The sequence below is a fragment of the Diadema antillarum genome, unplaced genomic scaffold (assembly GCF_040938485.1).
Source record: "Diadema antillarum isolate AM-2024a unplaced genomic scaffold, OU_Dant_1.0 scf00000098, whole genome shotgun sequence".
NCBI classification, from domain to species: Eukaryota; Metazoa; Echinodermata; class Echinoidea; order Diadematoida; family Diadematidae; genus Diadema; species Diadema antillarum.
Genome location: NW_027270987.1, coordinates 1,780,576 through 1,795,280, shown reverse-complemented (window position 1 = coordinate 1,795,280; position 14,705 = coordinate 1,780,576). Strand labels below are relative to the sequence as shown.

The 14,705-nt window shown below is 39.2% G+C and overlaps 1 protein-coding gene across 1 annotated transcript; it reads left to right on the top strand.

The window, feature by feature from the left end:
• The first annotated feature begins 358 nt into the window (after positions 1 to 358).
• Positions 359 to 11,320, top strand: LOC139718654 (ubiquitin carboxyl-terminal hydrolase BAP1-like). Its single transcript, XM_071630112.1, has 12 exons — positions 359 to 436; positions 1,339 to 1,368; positions 1,686 to 1,873; positions 2,872 to 2,991; positions 3,804 to 4,005; positions 4,942 to 5,014; positions 5,467 to 5,587; positions 6,464 to 6,822; positions 7,393 to 8,214; positions 9,070 to 9,253; positions 9,783 to 9,875; positions 10,557 to 11,320. Exons 1-12 carry the CDS (start codon positions 400 to 402, stop codon positions 10,779 to 10,781), a joined length of 2,454 nt encoding a protein of 817 aa, XP_071486213.1. The 5' UTR covers positions 359 to 399; the 3' UTR covers positions 10,782 to 11,320.
• Positions 11,321 to 14,705: the final 3,385 nt, after the last annotated feature.

The following is a 14,705-nucleotide window of genomic DNA, read 5'->3' as shown; positions in this document are numbered from 1 at the left end:
ATCTCTCAAGCTAGCTCACAAGCTAACCACACGACATCCGACTATGAAAAGCCGTAATATTAGCCTTTATAAACTTGCATTCTTTGAAAAAAAAATAAAAAAACTAAGGATGAGTTTAGCCATAATGTTGAAATTATGTTTCGACAAATTTATTGTTTAATATTTTGCATGATTTTTATTCCAAATAAAAATATCCATGTGTTTTTGGTATATCATTCACTCATAACAATCTTGTCGATTGAGACTTATTTTGCTTTCCATATCCGAACAGCACATCACTGGCTTGCTTCGTACCTGAGCTGAGCCTTGGAAGTTTGATTGAATATCTGCTTCTTACAGTGATAAGTGGAGCCATGATTTGATATTTACGAACCTAGCACAGGGATTTCATCTTCTGCAATGGCTGGAGAGTGGCTTGAACTCGAAAGTGACCCAGGTAACATGAATTGAATATCAGAGGCAGAGTTATAACATAGAGATAGATAGTCAGGGTTGAACACAAAGAGAATTCCGAAATGCCCAAATTCATCGGTCCCATGTATTCGATGACATGTTGGAATATAATGTAGCAGATAAAGTTTTACCAGGCCAAGACCTAGAGTCTAGTCTAGATTGATTCTACAAATACGCTCTTCATTGCCTCTACGCTCTCTATCTAACGGTTAGACTAAAATTATGTCAGTTGATGTGAAGTGTTCTGGGTTTTTTTTTTTTTTTTGCGAAGTTTTGTTTATGAAATTCCAAGAAAAAAGAGAGCCAGGAAAGATGCTATTTTGTAACTTGTAAACATAAACTTAGAAGAAAGATTAATGAATTTAATAAGCATGATTAAATTAAACTTATTTAACTTTTTTGAAGTTGAACTATTTGAGGAAAGTTTTGCTGTGGCCTGTGCATCTTGATCAAGTTGTTTGACCCAGCACATCTTAAGGACTAAGCCTGGATCTGAATACAGTAGAGGCTCAGCCTGCATTCAGAATCTTCCATAGGTAATTTACCATATCCATAGGTAAATTTATGAGTGTCAATGCAATGTGTGACTGTATGATACAATGAGATGCATCCAAAATGTGTTGTACATAATTCTCATGCAAGTGTAAATTCCATTTCAGAGAGTTCATTAGAAATGGCTAACTTAAGAGACACACTGGAATGATTTCCTGCCTGTGTAAGTGAGCAACAGTGCCACCTAGATTTAATTTTGACATCATTTATGAGAAGTTGGTGTATATTGTCCAGTTGGAATAAGTCTTCATGTATTTTGTATTTCTATCGAGTACTAGCTGTTGTTCATATAGTGTCTTTACCTTGTCATGTATCTTTTTTTTTTCTGAATAGGAGTCTTCACTCTACTTGTTCAAGAACTTGGTGAGTTTGTCCATATGACAGTTTAGTTTTGTCTGAAATTAACATTGTAATATAAGGATGAAAATGTGTCTCTCACACTCACAGTTGTAAAAGATTTGAATTATATGCGAGTATAAATTGTCAATCAATTGTCCCTTAAAATCTCAAATTTGTACCTTCTTTCTTTAGAATTTATTGTTTCGTGAAAGCCATTTCATAGTGGTAGACATTGATATTTTTGTATTTGTCATTCAAGAAATGAAATCTAACTGTTTGTGACAATGCGTTTAAGTTTAGACTTAGTATAAAATCCCCCTGCAAACTGTGTGCTACTCCAGGTACTAAAGGTGTGCAAGTAGAGGAGGTTTATGACCTCCAGAAGCCCATAGAAGGCCCCGTCTATGGCTTTATATTCCTCTTCAAGTGGATTGAGGAAAGAAGAGCCCGGCGCAAAGTGCAGTCTCTGGCTGACGATGCTTACGTCACCAATCCCGCAATCCTCCGCGACATGTTCTTCGCACACCAAGTGAGTATGTGTCGTGTATGTGGAATGGTGACTTACAGTGAAAAGAGCAAATCATGTCACTACACATGTGCAATGCTCTGATTAGATCTTTGGTAGAAGTGAGAATTGTACAATCTCCACTACACCTAAATACCCATGCTGTAAACTGACTAAACCTTCAACAATATTTTCTAGATCCAAACACCTAATCCATTATATAGACAACTTTTAGCAGACTGTCTATGGTCTCCAAATTGTCCTGTAAAATAGGAGCAGTCATTCCATGTTTTAATAATACCAGTGTGACTGTTACATACATGTACTAGAGCAACATTATCTTCATTCAAACAATATCTTCTCCTTCTACTTCTTCTTCTTCTTCTTCTTCTTCTTCTTCTTCTTCTTCTTCTTCTTCTTCTTCTTCTTCTTCTTCTTCTTCCTCTCCTTCTTCTTCTTCTTCTTTGTATGGCACAATGTGCCTGGTTGATACCATATGATTACTATTGATTGTTAGTGAATTGGAGTTAACCACTAGGGGCTGGCATCATTCACCTGTTTTCTAGTTTGGGTATGTGGGTTGATTTGGGGGGGGGCCTGGGTTTGCACCCTTATCTTTGTGATCAATTTATCATACGATGTACATGTATATATATGCACTTTAATACATTTCTCATTCAAATGATATAAAGAGGAGCATATTTGAACTGCACATGGTCAGTAATTGTACTCTAACGTCTGTACTGTGTGCCAGGACCATGCAAATGCAGTGTCAAAACACTTGGGGGAACATCATTCAATAAAGTCATGAAAGATGCATGTCAAAGTCTTAGCTATTGCAAGATGGTGAACAAATGGACAAACAAACATTTTGTAGGAGTTAGGCCTCTGAGCCTCTTCCCTTCTTGCTCTTTTACCATTTAGGGAGAAGGCAGAATTATGTTTCAAATACAGCAAGGCATCTCATTTTCTATCACTACATTTATATCATTTCCTATCACTACATCTATATCATTTCCTAGATTGTTCCAAACTCCTGTGCTACCCATGCTTTGCTGAGTGTGCTCCTGAACTGTCCTGACATCTCCCTTGGCAAAACATTGTCTAACTTCAAGGATTTTACCAAGAGCTTCAGTCCAGAGGTAAGAAGTTTGTCATGGAATATTTAGACTGCATTTGTTCAAAAATGTTTGTTCCAGTATTGTTCCTATAGATTGTCAGTGCTCTTACAAGGCTATTTTACCTGGATTTATTCAAAGTATGGTATATGAAAAGTAAGTTTAAAGAAAGATTCAAATTACCAGTAAGTAAAACAAATTATTTAATTAAATGACTCATGCCTGTAGTCACAATTTCAAATTTGTACTTGATCGATGTACATTTTAGTCAGTATGTCACATCTGTTCCTTTATAGTCAGGGATGATTGTATTTAATTTTGTGTAGTGTGTTTCAATTAACAACATAGGGATAACAATAACAGAGAGTTGATCTGTAAGTAAAATCTCACAACTTTAACCGGAGGGTGTAACCTGTAACCTGTGTGCACAATTTCTCAATGAATTGTCTGTAAGTCTCAAGTGAAATGAGTTTCCTTACATTTCTCTTGGAAAATTCTGTACTGTCATCAGTGCATTCTACCATTGAAGTGGAATTATCATATTCTTCATAATTACTGTATTTGAAATCCATATGAACACACTTGACTATGTTCTAGGGGGCATTTCATGTTGCATTTTGTCAGATATTTTTTTTTCTGACAAACTGTTATAAGCTACTGAAATCCTTGCATCTGATTGGCTTGGAGCCGATGTGTCAGGAAAAAAAAATATCCGACAAGACGCTTCATGATATGCCCACGATATCATGTATCGTTGAAGAGTGAAATAGATAGTATTCAGGTTTTGGTAACAAAGTTCAAAAGTTTTGAAGTCTGCCTTCACTTTCACTTGACAGGATCGGGGTGAGGCAATAGGGAACGTCCCAGAGATAGCCCGGGCCCACAACGCCCATGCTCATCCAGAGCCTCCCCGTCTCCCGGAGAAACAGACTGGTGTCATCACAAGGGCGGGGGAGACATTCCATTTTGTCAGCTACGTGCCAATAGAGGGCAGGCTGTATGAGCTAGATGGCCTCAAACCAGGACCTCTTGATCACGGTATGCACCAAGCTATAGTTGTATCATATCCAGCAATAATTTCAGATATTACACTTCATATAGTGAATACACTTATGTAGGCAATCAATCAGTCTTTCAGTTATGTATTCTCACATCAGTCATGCAATTGAAATCTTGATATGCAAGATCATGAATGATGCATTATGCTCCATCACTGTCCAAATTATATTATGCAGAATAGTTTAAATCAGCATTTGAAAGTTGGGTCATTTTAAAAGAGCTGTAAAGTGAGATCAAAATATTTGTTGTTGTTGTTGGGGTTTTTTTTAATGATTGGTGATGAGGAATCACAAGTGCACTGAGACCAATGTCTTACTTTTGTTGTGAAAAGAACATCATTCCATTTTCCAGGCTTAATGTGCTGAATGAAAGCATTTGCTTACTATAGCCAGTCATCTTTATAAAAATTTGATACCAGATTGATATTGGAGCCTGCTCTTTATGAGTATTTTAATGAGGTCTTCTATATCGTAGTTGTGACTCTTTCATCCCATCTGAGGGACAGTCTTTGCCTTTTATGATAGAGACTACATGTCGCTCAATGATACTCCATATTGCACATCTGGGGCCCGTTTCATAAAACTTGTCATCAGTGACAAGTTGTCATAGATGTGACAAGCTACTGAAATCCTTGCATCTGATTGGCTGAGAGCAAATTTGTCATGGAAATGTGGCAGTTGTCACTGATAACAAGTTTTATGAAATGGGCCCTAGGTTTCATTGGGCCTTGATCCAGGGACCTGCCACTTGGAAAGCAGCAACGCTTCCAACACAGCCACTTCACTGCCCATTGCTCCAGAGCATTGAGAGTACCAAAGAAAGACTCAATTCAACTAAAATAGATTTACCACAAATCAAACATTGAAAGTTAGAGGATCATAGATTTTGGTTTTCCCGTGCTTTACTTCATTCCAGGCCCATGGGGTGAAAAAGAAGAATGGACAGCCAAATTCCAGAGGGTCATTGCCGAACGGCTTGAGAATGAAGGGTAAGTTCAGGGTCGATTGCCAGGAAATTTGGCATATTTTTTTTTCTCTTTCTCTTGTTAATTGCTGAGATGTGATAAAATTTCAAACTATTGCTGGTCAGGTTAAACCTTGTGTGTCAAAAATATGTTCACTATGACAAGGGGAAATTTGTGTAAATCAAAATCTTGTGAGCTTAGCCATTATTGCTACAATTTTACCTACATGTACAGATGAGATTTGCAGCAAAATACACAGTCACACTACTACATTATTGTACTTTGGAAAACGTAAGTTTCACAAAAATACTCGCAATTCTGAGACAGAAAAAGAACAGATATTGATAGCAGAAACTCTGATCTTGCCCGGTTCCCATCTATAAGTTGATGCAATGGGAACTGGTATACTTACCCATTCCCTGGAAGGAATGGGTTAATTTTATGTCAATATTTTCGTCTTGTTGTTGCTGGTCCAGAGGGTCGTCGGACATCAGGTTCAGTCTCATGGCAGTGGTGGCAGACAAGAAGATGGCCATTGAACAGAAGCTCTTCACACTTCGATCCAATCGACAAATCCTGCTGCAGACCTTGAACTCGGTCAGTCCTTGAGTTGCCAATTTGCCCACTTAAAGATTCCCCTCCTTTGCAGGGATTTCCCATTGATATACACCTCTGATGTAAAATATGGCAAAAATATGTATGCAGTGAAATGATAAAAACATTCCAGGAATGGCAATCTCTGATGTGAAAGATGTAAATCCATGATTGTATTTGACGTGGATTTTGTCTTTTTGATATGCTGTGGTATGACAATCTTCTCAGTTGATTTGTAACATGTGACATGGCAGCATGAACTCAATTGAACAGATCTATTGTGAGTTGAAAAATAATTGAACACTTAATGGTTTGCCCCTCCTTGTAATAATGTACACTATAATTAATTAATACAAGAGGCAATCTGATGCTTCAATTAAACAAGAACAGAATTAGGGTTGAAACTGTCAAAATGGCAAAGAATGTGTTCCATTGACACAAACAGTCACGAACATTGTAGACTGAAGGTTCAAATGTGAATCACTGGTCAAGAGTTAGGTACAATTGTAACTATGTGGCACTTCAGCTACCAGCAAAAGAATATTAATCTGTTGTAACCCTGTTTTGAATCCTATTGTGAGTGCACAACAGAGTAGCATGCTGGTTGGTGTTATTAAAAAAAAATTGATATTACCTGGTACACCATAGAATATTATCATAATGTTCGGACTGCATTGGCAAAGAGTTTGATTATGCTCTTCTATCTATTTATCTATCTATCTGTCCATCCATCTATCTACACTGTGTCTATCTACCAATCTATCCATCCATCCATCCATCTCTCTCTCCATCTATATATTTATCTATCTATCTATCTCTATTGGCTGTTCCTAACCTATATCCTATTGTAGATGTGTTTGTCTTGCCTAATCATTTCAGTTGGTTGAGTCAACTCAGAGACCATCAGGAGATGCATCGGCAGGCGCAAGGCTTGCCAGCGCTGGCCATGTAGCCCCCTCTGAGAAGCCAGCAAGTCGGGTGAAAGAAGAGAGACAGTCCACCCCAGACAATGACCACCGCCCAGAATCCCCTCCACTTCCTCCTCCACCGCCGCCACCACCACTACCATCATCAGTATCAGAGGCGGGGAGGAGCTGTCTGGAGGCAGAGTCAAGCAGGGAGAAGGAAGACGGGGCTCATAGGGAACATTCCTCGGGTAAAAAGAAGAAGAAGAAAAAGAAGAAGAAAAAGAAGCAGATCTCGAGGGACAAGGGGCCAAGTCCAACGCCAACGTACAAGTATGTGCCTTTACAGCATAACCTCAATTTCTTTCAGCCCAGTCTATCTCTATCTCTCAATCTGTGTTAAGATTGTCATACATTCACTCATTTTTTAGTATATCTGTTTGTGTTTATTCCTCATTGTTCACTCATTTTAAGGCAGAAATTAAGTGTGCTTGAAGCTGCTGTGCAAGTTTCCTTATAGTTTTGAGTCTTATCACTTAATTTGTCAATTTGTTTTGAAAGAGACAAAATTGTGGTGTTTAAATTCCGCAGTAGGTATTGAAGACAGGAGAAAACAAGGGAGATCTTCTACTAACCATGACAAATATTTTCTTTCATTTTGCAAATCCAAGCTCCAGAAAAATTCAGTAGAGTTGTCACTGTGCATATTAAGTCATTGGGATGTTGACTGAAGTTTTAAAACACACACAAAAAAAAGTCAGGCACCTTTTAATCAGTCATGCTGCAACTGCCGATTGAAAGTCTGTTTCAAGACATTGTGCTGACATTGCATGATCAAAGACTGATGCACAGCTGTGTCATTGAATGTCCTCTTCAGTTCTTCATACTCCTCTTCCTACGCAGACTACCAGCAGCCTTGGATACCCATAATTACTGCAAGTCGCCTTTGTCCTGTGATGAATTGTCGGCTTCCAGCCTCAACAGTGAATCGCCAGACTCAGAGAGTGATGAGGAGAAAGGTGTCGTTAAGCATCCAGAGCAGAAGACTTTGAACAGTGTCAAGGAACACATAGATGAGGATGAGGAGCAGGGACTGCAAGCCCTCCCCTCATCAACGTCATCATCATCCACATCCTCATCGTCAGCTCCAGAAGGTGGTGATGAGGTCGCTGTTAAGGAGGAGGAGGAGGTTGATGTGGTCAGCATCAATTCCAGCCAAGCGGACTCCAAGGGGGATGTGCTGCCGGTCACGGCAAATGAAGAAAAAGCTGGTATTTGCACCGAAAATATGGTTTGTGAGGATCCTTCTAAAGACTTTGAGGAGACGAAGGGAGTGGAGGGCATCAAAGTGGAGCCTACCCCCTTTGCCACCGGTAGACCCCTGCTTTCCTTCACCGCCAAAATCCCCCCTGACCTCTGCCAGCCCCTCACCATCCACACCGCTCCGGAGCGAATGTCACCGGGCTCCCTGTCGCCTAGCAACTACAGTACGGACACGGCCTCAGAGGCGGGCAGCGCCTTCAACTCGCCGCTGGTCAAGTCGGCCAGCCAGTCACGCTCCAATAGTCCCACGGCGAGCAAGCTCGGTAAGTTCCAGCAGTGGAAGGCCGGCGCCAACGCAGATGAGCGGAACAAGCTGGAAGCTGCCATCGCGAAGATAGAGGATGAGCGAAAGCAAGCCATCATTGATGAGGGTGGTGACATCGGAGGACTGGATATCAACAGGTATCTCTTAACACAAATGATTGAATGATTATTTCATAGAGAGCACTTGCAATTACAAACACCTTTTCTGCCAAAACTTCTTGCTTGTGAGGTGGCATAGCAAAATCTGTGAGACAAGTAGCATGAAAAGGAAGCTCTTATGGGATCTCAATATGTCACTAACTGCTTACTGGGCAATGACACACCAGCTGAGCTGAGGCCACCTGTTCACAGCAATTTCAAAGTTTCACAATGAATGTTGAAAAAATGCTCAAATGTCTCCTCTGAGCACATTTCTGTATTTCTGGAAATTGCATCCAGTTGAATGATTACATAATTTCTTTTCACATCCCAGGCCAGTTCCCCTCTTGTCACTTTGGAAATCACAGTATAGATCAATCAGTGTAATGTTTTCAGAGAGCTGCAGCTAAACACATAGTTGCAAAGTTGTCACTTCTATCACCAAACTTCACACTTCATCAGCCTATATACAAACTTGCCACTCAGAGCAAGTGTCAAAACAGTATACAGTCAACTCCATTAAGTCGATCTTGACTGGACTGCGGAAAACGCAATGACTTTGGCGATGTTCAACTTCTAAATGTACAGAGGAATACACACAACAGGCTATGAATGTATTCTTGGGAAATTTTATTTTTGTGGACTTGGCCGATTATTAGACTTGATATGCGCAGTCGACCTACGTGGAGTTTAGTGTATTTTATTTGTTTCTCTGTTTCTTTTTGTGAACCATTGTGTTTATTGTTGTTGCAAATTGATTCTTGCTACATTGTTTAGGCCAAGAAATATGAATTGTGTTCAATTATTTTCTAGATTTTGATGATGTGCCTATTACCGTTGTGTTTTATCAAACAGGCTGAAGTCGTTGAGGAAGAGACCTGGTGTGGATTTTGACGATGCAGATGTTCAAGCTAAGAGGCAGCTCTTTAACAAGGACGGATCAGGGGGGCGTGGCTCCGGTAAGCGGGAAGCAGGGGTGTGGACCAAGATCAAAAGAGCTGCCAGCAAACAGGACGACACCCAGCTCTTCACCCCTGGGGTAAGCCTCCTGTTTGGGATTGGATGGAAAAGGGGAGCTGTGGCAAACAAGATCCAGTCAATTTTTTTCATGTCAATATTTTAGTGACTTCACAATCAACGTAGATTACAATAGACTCATCACCACTGCTGCAACATAGCAGCCATTTCAGTAGCAAAGAGCTTTCTAAAAACTCTTAATTTTCTTTGGCCCTTCATACAAGTGATAGCATAGTGGGATTATGTTTATTTTGGACCATGATATAGGGCAGAAAAAAAAAGTCTTAACCGGCCTGATTGTTATCTTTTTAATTGTGATAGAATGTTCAGTGAGCTATTTGTTTTGACCTCTATTCTGTAACATATTTGTTGCTGACAATTCATTTTTCTTTTCAGCTTTTTCAGACACAGGATACTTATTAAAATGTATTTCTCTTTGCAAAGAATCATGTCAGAAGTTATGTAACCAGTCGTTGTTATATTATTGTGCAACACGCCATAAGAGAATTGGCATGCGTTCATGGGAAATTAATTTTTCATCATTCCATCAGGAACTGCTTGATGTTCTGAAGGGAGTGGAGAGTGAGATAAGTGTATATGAGCAGAAACTACAGGATGAAAAGGAAAAGAGAAACAAATACAAGGTAAGTGCACCTTTTTCAGGGGCATTAACAGATATATCTGAATAGAACAAGACAATAACAAGCTATCAACCAGGTTAAAATGTTGATAAATTCACCTCTTATTCATACTACATCAGTTTCAGTTTTATTTTATTTTGCATTTCATCATGAGAATCAGACATGAAAAAAAAAAAGCACAATTTATCATTTGAACAGCGAGGAGAGCATTACATTTGTGATACATATTCATGAGCAGAATCACGTGAACACTTCAAAACCAACAGCAGATTTTATATACATGTAATTCTTTTGTGCACAGGCAAACAATCTGTTTGCTATGTTGCAAACTAGTATAGCATAAGTGATTGATAACATGGACTAAAGAACTGGTGTGTTTGTCTGTGGTGTGTTCTTTTAATTGTCAATACATTTTAACAATGCTTTATTCATGTTAATGTATATTGTAAATTTTTCAAGATCTCTTATTCAAGCAAGTATATTTTCTCATACACTACATTATTCATTTTTATTCTCTGCTTTACTTGTTTTAATGTAAGTTGCCACTTTTTGCTGATGTTCTCATTATGAGCAATGATATTTATTGTACCACACAGATTACAGGTGGAAAACAGTAATTGGCACATATGTCTGTCATAAATTTATGGTAGTAAACAATTAGTTTTCTCTTTAATGCTACCACAGGTGGATGACAACAGGCGCACCCACAACTACGACCCCTTCATCTTCACTTTCCTCTCCATGCTGGCGGAGCAGGGCAAGCTGGCGCCCCTGGTGGAGAAGCATGCGCTCATCAAGCGCCGCCAGGGCATCTCGCTGGGGCGCCTCCAGAGGAACCGGAAGCCAGACCGGCGGCGTAGGAAGCAGCGATCCCGGGGTATTCGCAAGAAGTCGGGCAAATACAAGTAAAACCTCCGCAATTAATATGAGCTTGAATTGGCTCAGACTTGTGTGTGACCTTTGACCCAAATTGAATGGTGCACTTGCAACTGGCTGTAACATCAACATGTTGATAGTATCATATCTTGAATGTCAAAAAAAGGTGTCACAATGAGACATGTACATCTGGCAAGGGTATACCAAGCTGAACACATGCATGTACACACACAAGTATATATACTGCACATTATCATTATAATGATAAACGCAACTCCCAACTTTATCACCAAAGGCTCAGTGTGTGTGATCTGTGTTCTGCTGTGGTCGGGTTGTGTCGCCATTCGTGAATTCTACAGCTTGAGGTAGTCTGAAGAAATATTTCTGAAATACGCAATTCCCTCAGTGTACAAAAAAATGGATGTACAATTATTGTTACACCTGAGAATTTAGGTATGCTTGTGGTCTGATGTTTGCTTTTCAAAGTATATCAGATGCCTGAAATGAATATTGTCTACAGACCCATCAATCATGGTGAGTTTCAAATTCGCTAGCCATATTGATGGTGTACCAGGTACATGTATGTTGATATTGGGTCTTTCCATTATCCTATAATGCTGAAAGTGCTTTTGAAGCTGTAGGAAAACCCAGCATAGTCGAGTGTCCTGCACATCGCCATAGATGTGTTTGCATAGTTTGTACACATGACGTCACTACGTCTATAAAACTCAACTCATGTACAGGAAAAATATTGAAGATTCCTGTGGAATCACATATTCAGTAACCACTGTGTTGCCATGGTAACAGGAGGATTGAGTATAGTATGGGAATTGTTAATTTCACAGTACTTAAAATCATTTATGTTATTGATAAGCCCATTTCAGCTTCTATAGGGGATTGAGTGTCTCTGGTATGCTAATGACAGTAACAGTGTGCAAATGTAATCAAAGGTTACCAAGATGTAAACTTACCCCTCGGGTCTTGAGTGTTGCGATTGCTGCTGTCCTATACGTAAATGGTTTAGTGTTAAAGCACGACCCCATGCAATGAAACATTCTGCAGCAATGGAAGCATACGATGATTGCAGATACCCCGACAGCGGCTGACCAGCAACAAATTGGCTGTGAGCATTTCAGTGGTTGTCATGGCAACTACCATCATTGCAATTTGTGACATTTGTGGAGGCTATTGTAAAACAGAGTTGGAGTAACTGCTGTAAAGCAAAGTTTTGCATACGCAACTGTACCCCTGTCAGCCCCCCATAGTGTACACCGTAAGTTCCGAAATTGGCTATCAAAGAATGTCTTGTGCCCAAACTCTACCTGCTAGTTGTTTTAGATGGCTGGTGTACGACATTCAAAACATGCATTTGTCCGAACTGTTGTCAAATGTACACAGGTGTGTGCTGCTCATCCTTTGAGTAAAAAATCATGTAATAAGATTGTATATCCACTTGTATATCTGTGAATAAATTATGTACTGTATATGCAGTCAAACTTGTATGCAGTCCTGGAATTCCTGTATGCTGTGATTTAGTCATGATGTGAATTATGATGCTGTTCTATGTATCCACTATTCACACTTAAGTATAATTAATGACATTGTTTGCGGAAAGTTTACTTTGTGCACAAAATATGAATGTCTCTGCAGCTACATAGATAATCATATACTGCATGATCCAGTGCATGCTTCTTTGTTGTAAAAACTGGACACTTGAAGTTGTACCCTAAATGTGCTGGTCATTTTGTAGGTGTATTCAAACTCCAAGTTTCCAACCAGTCGTCCGTAGGGACAGAATTTTCTGGTCATTTTAGTAAGTGCAACATTTCATAACTCTGGAGTGTTAGCTTCAGAGTAGCTTGCACAATCACTCTTAGCTCCAACTCTGTGCATGTTTCTCTTTCTCCTTCTCTCTCTCATTCCAATCTCCATCAGCCCTTCCTCTTTTTCTCCACCTTCGTTTTTTTCTCTCTTCCCATGAAGATTGACTTTAAAGGACAAGTCCACCTTCATAGACCTGTGGGTAGAGTGAATGCAGCAATGTTAGTAGAACACATCGGTGAGAGTTTGTGGAAAATTGGGCAACCCGTTCAAAAGTTATGAATTTTTTGAAATTTCTGCTCAGTCACTGCTGGATGAGAAGACTACTACAACTTGCAATTTCCCATGTGTACAACGATATAAAGAAAACATATAGAAAATGTAACATATTTTCACTTTTCTTGCATAGTAAAAAAACATTTGACTTGCCTCTTTCAGAGGGGAGGGGGAATGATATTACCCTTAACATACATCAGTGACAGGTTCAGAAATGTGCACTTTTTTCAGAAAAAAACAAGGAAAAGTAGAAATTACGCGGTGCGTAACATATGTCCCCGCCGGAAGTAGCATTTTGTAACAAAATGTGCAATATAGGTAAAAAATCAAGGTCAAAGGTCAAAGAAGTCAAAGGTCAAAATTCTGTGTAGAAGTTTTGAAGCCCTCACCTTGTGCCATCACATAAAGCAAATGGAATCGAAATTGGGTTAGAAATGGCGAAGGAGTAGCATTTTGTAGCCAATGTACAATATAGGTCAAAAATCAAGGTCAAAGGTCAAAGAAGACAAAGGTCAAAATTCTGTGTAGAAGTTTTGAAGCCCTCACCTTGTGCTATCACATAAAGCAAACGGAATCGAAATCGGGTTAGAAATGGCGAAGGAGTAGCATTCTGTAGCAAAATGCACAATATAGGTCAAAAATCAAGGTCAAAGGTCAAAGAAGTCAAAGGTCAAAATTCTGTGTACAAGTTTTGAAGCCCTCAACTAGTGCCATCATATAAAGTGAACGGAATCGAAATCGGGTTAAAAATGGCGAAGGAGTAGCATTTCGTAGCAAAATGTACAATATAGGTCAAAAATCAAGGTCAAAGGTCAAAGAAGTCAAAGGTCAAAATTCTGTGTAGAAGTTTTGAAGCCCTCACCTAGTGCCATCACATAAAGCAAACGGAATCGAAATCGGGTTAGAAATGGCGAAGGAGTAGCATTTTGTAGCAAAATGTACAATATAGGTCAAAAAATCAAGGTCAAAGGTCAAAGAAGTCAAAGGTCAAAATTCTGTGTAGAAGTTTTGAAGCCCTCACCTAGTGCCATCACATAAAGCAAACGGAATCGAAATCGGGTTAGAAATGGCGAAGGAGTAGCATTTTGTAGCAAAATGTACAATATAGGTCAAAGGTCAAGGTCAAAGGTCACGACTGAAATTCTGTGTAGAAGTTTCAAAGCTCCCATGTAGTGCTATCATATAAAGCAAACAGAATCAAAATTGGCTCATAAATGACAGAGAAGTAGCAAATTGAAGATTTTGATCACACACGGACGCACACACGGACACACGGACGGACGGACGGACGGACGGACACACGGACACACACACGTACGGAGCCCGTTTCATAGTCCCCTGCTCGAACTCGTTCGGCGGGGACAAAAAAATCAAATTTTGTGAAATTCTCTTTATTATTTTCCTCATATCGTTGTACGCATATGACATCATACACTGAAGTAGTCTTCTCATCCAGCAGTGACTGCACAGATAATTTAAAGATTCATAACTTTTGAACGGATTGTCCAATTTTTCTCAAAGTCTCACTAATGTGTTCTAATAATATTGCTGCTTTCACTTAATCCACCTGTATACAATGTATGAAGGTGAACTTGTCCTTTAAGTTTAATAAAACACATATAGAAATCAACCAAATGTGCTTTTCATTCAGTAGTAGCCATCTATCTTTAATTTACAAATAAAATAGGTAATCTTTTTTTTTTTTCAGGTTGGTAGTACCATCCAATAATCACACTGTACAAATAATTTAGAGTATTTTTTTTTACCATAATCATAAATAGTAGATATACATATAGACACTCCATAAAAAAATATCTGAAATAATGAGTAACATTCACAAGGACACAACATATTCCATCG

Bases quoted from the DNA above. Each gene is read 5' to 3' on its own strand.
- LOC139718654 (XM_071630112.1), top strand. From the start codon at position 400: ATGGCTGGAGAGTGGCTTGAACTCGAAAGTGACCCAG. The intron at 4,006-4,941 runs GTATGCACCAAG...ACTTCATTCCAG, and splicing joins ACCAGGACCTCTTGATCACG to GCCCATGGGGTGAAAAAGAA. The intron at 5,015-5,466 runs GTAAGTTCAGGG...TTGCTGGTCCAG, and splicing joins GAACGGCTTGAGAATGAAGG to AGGGTCGTCGGACATCAGGT.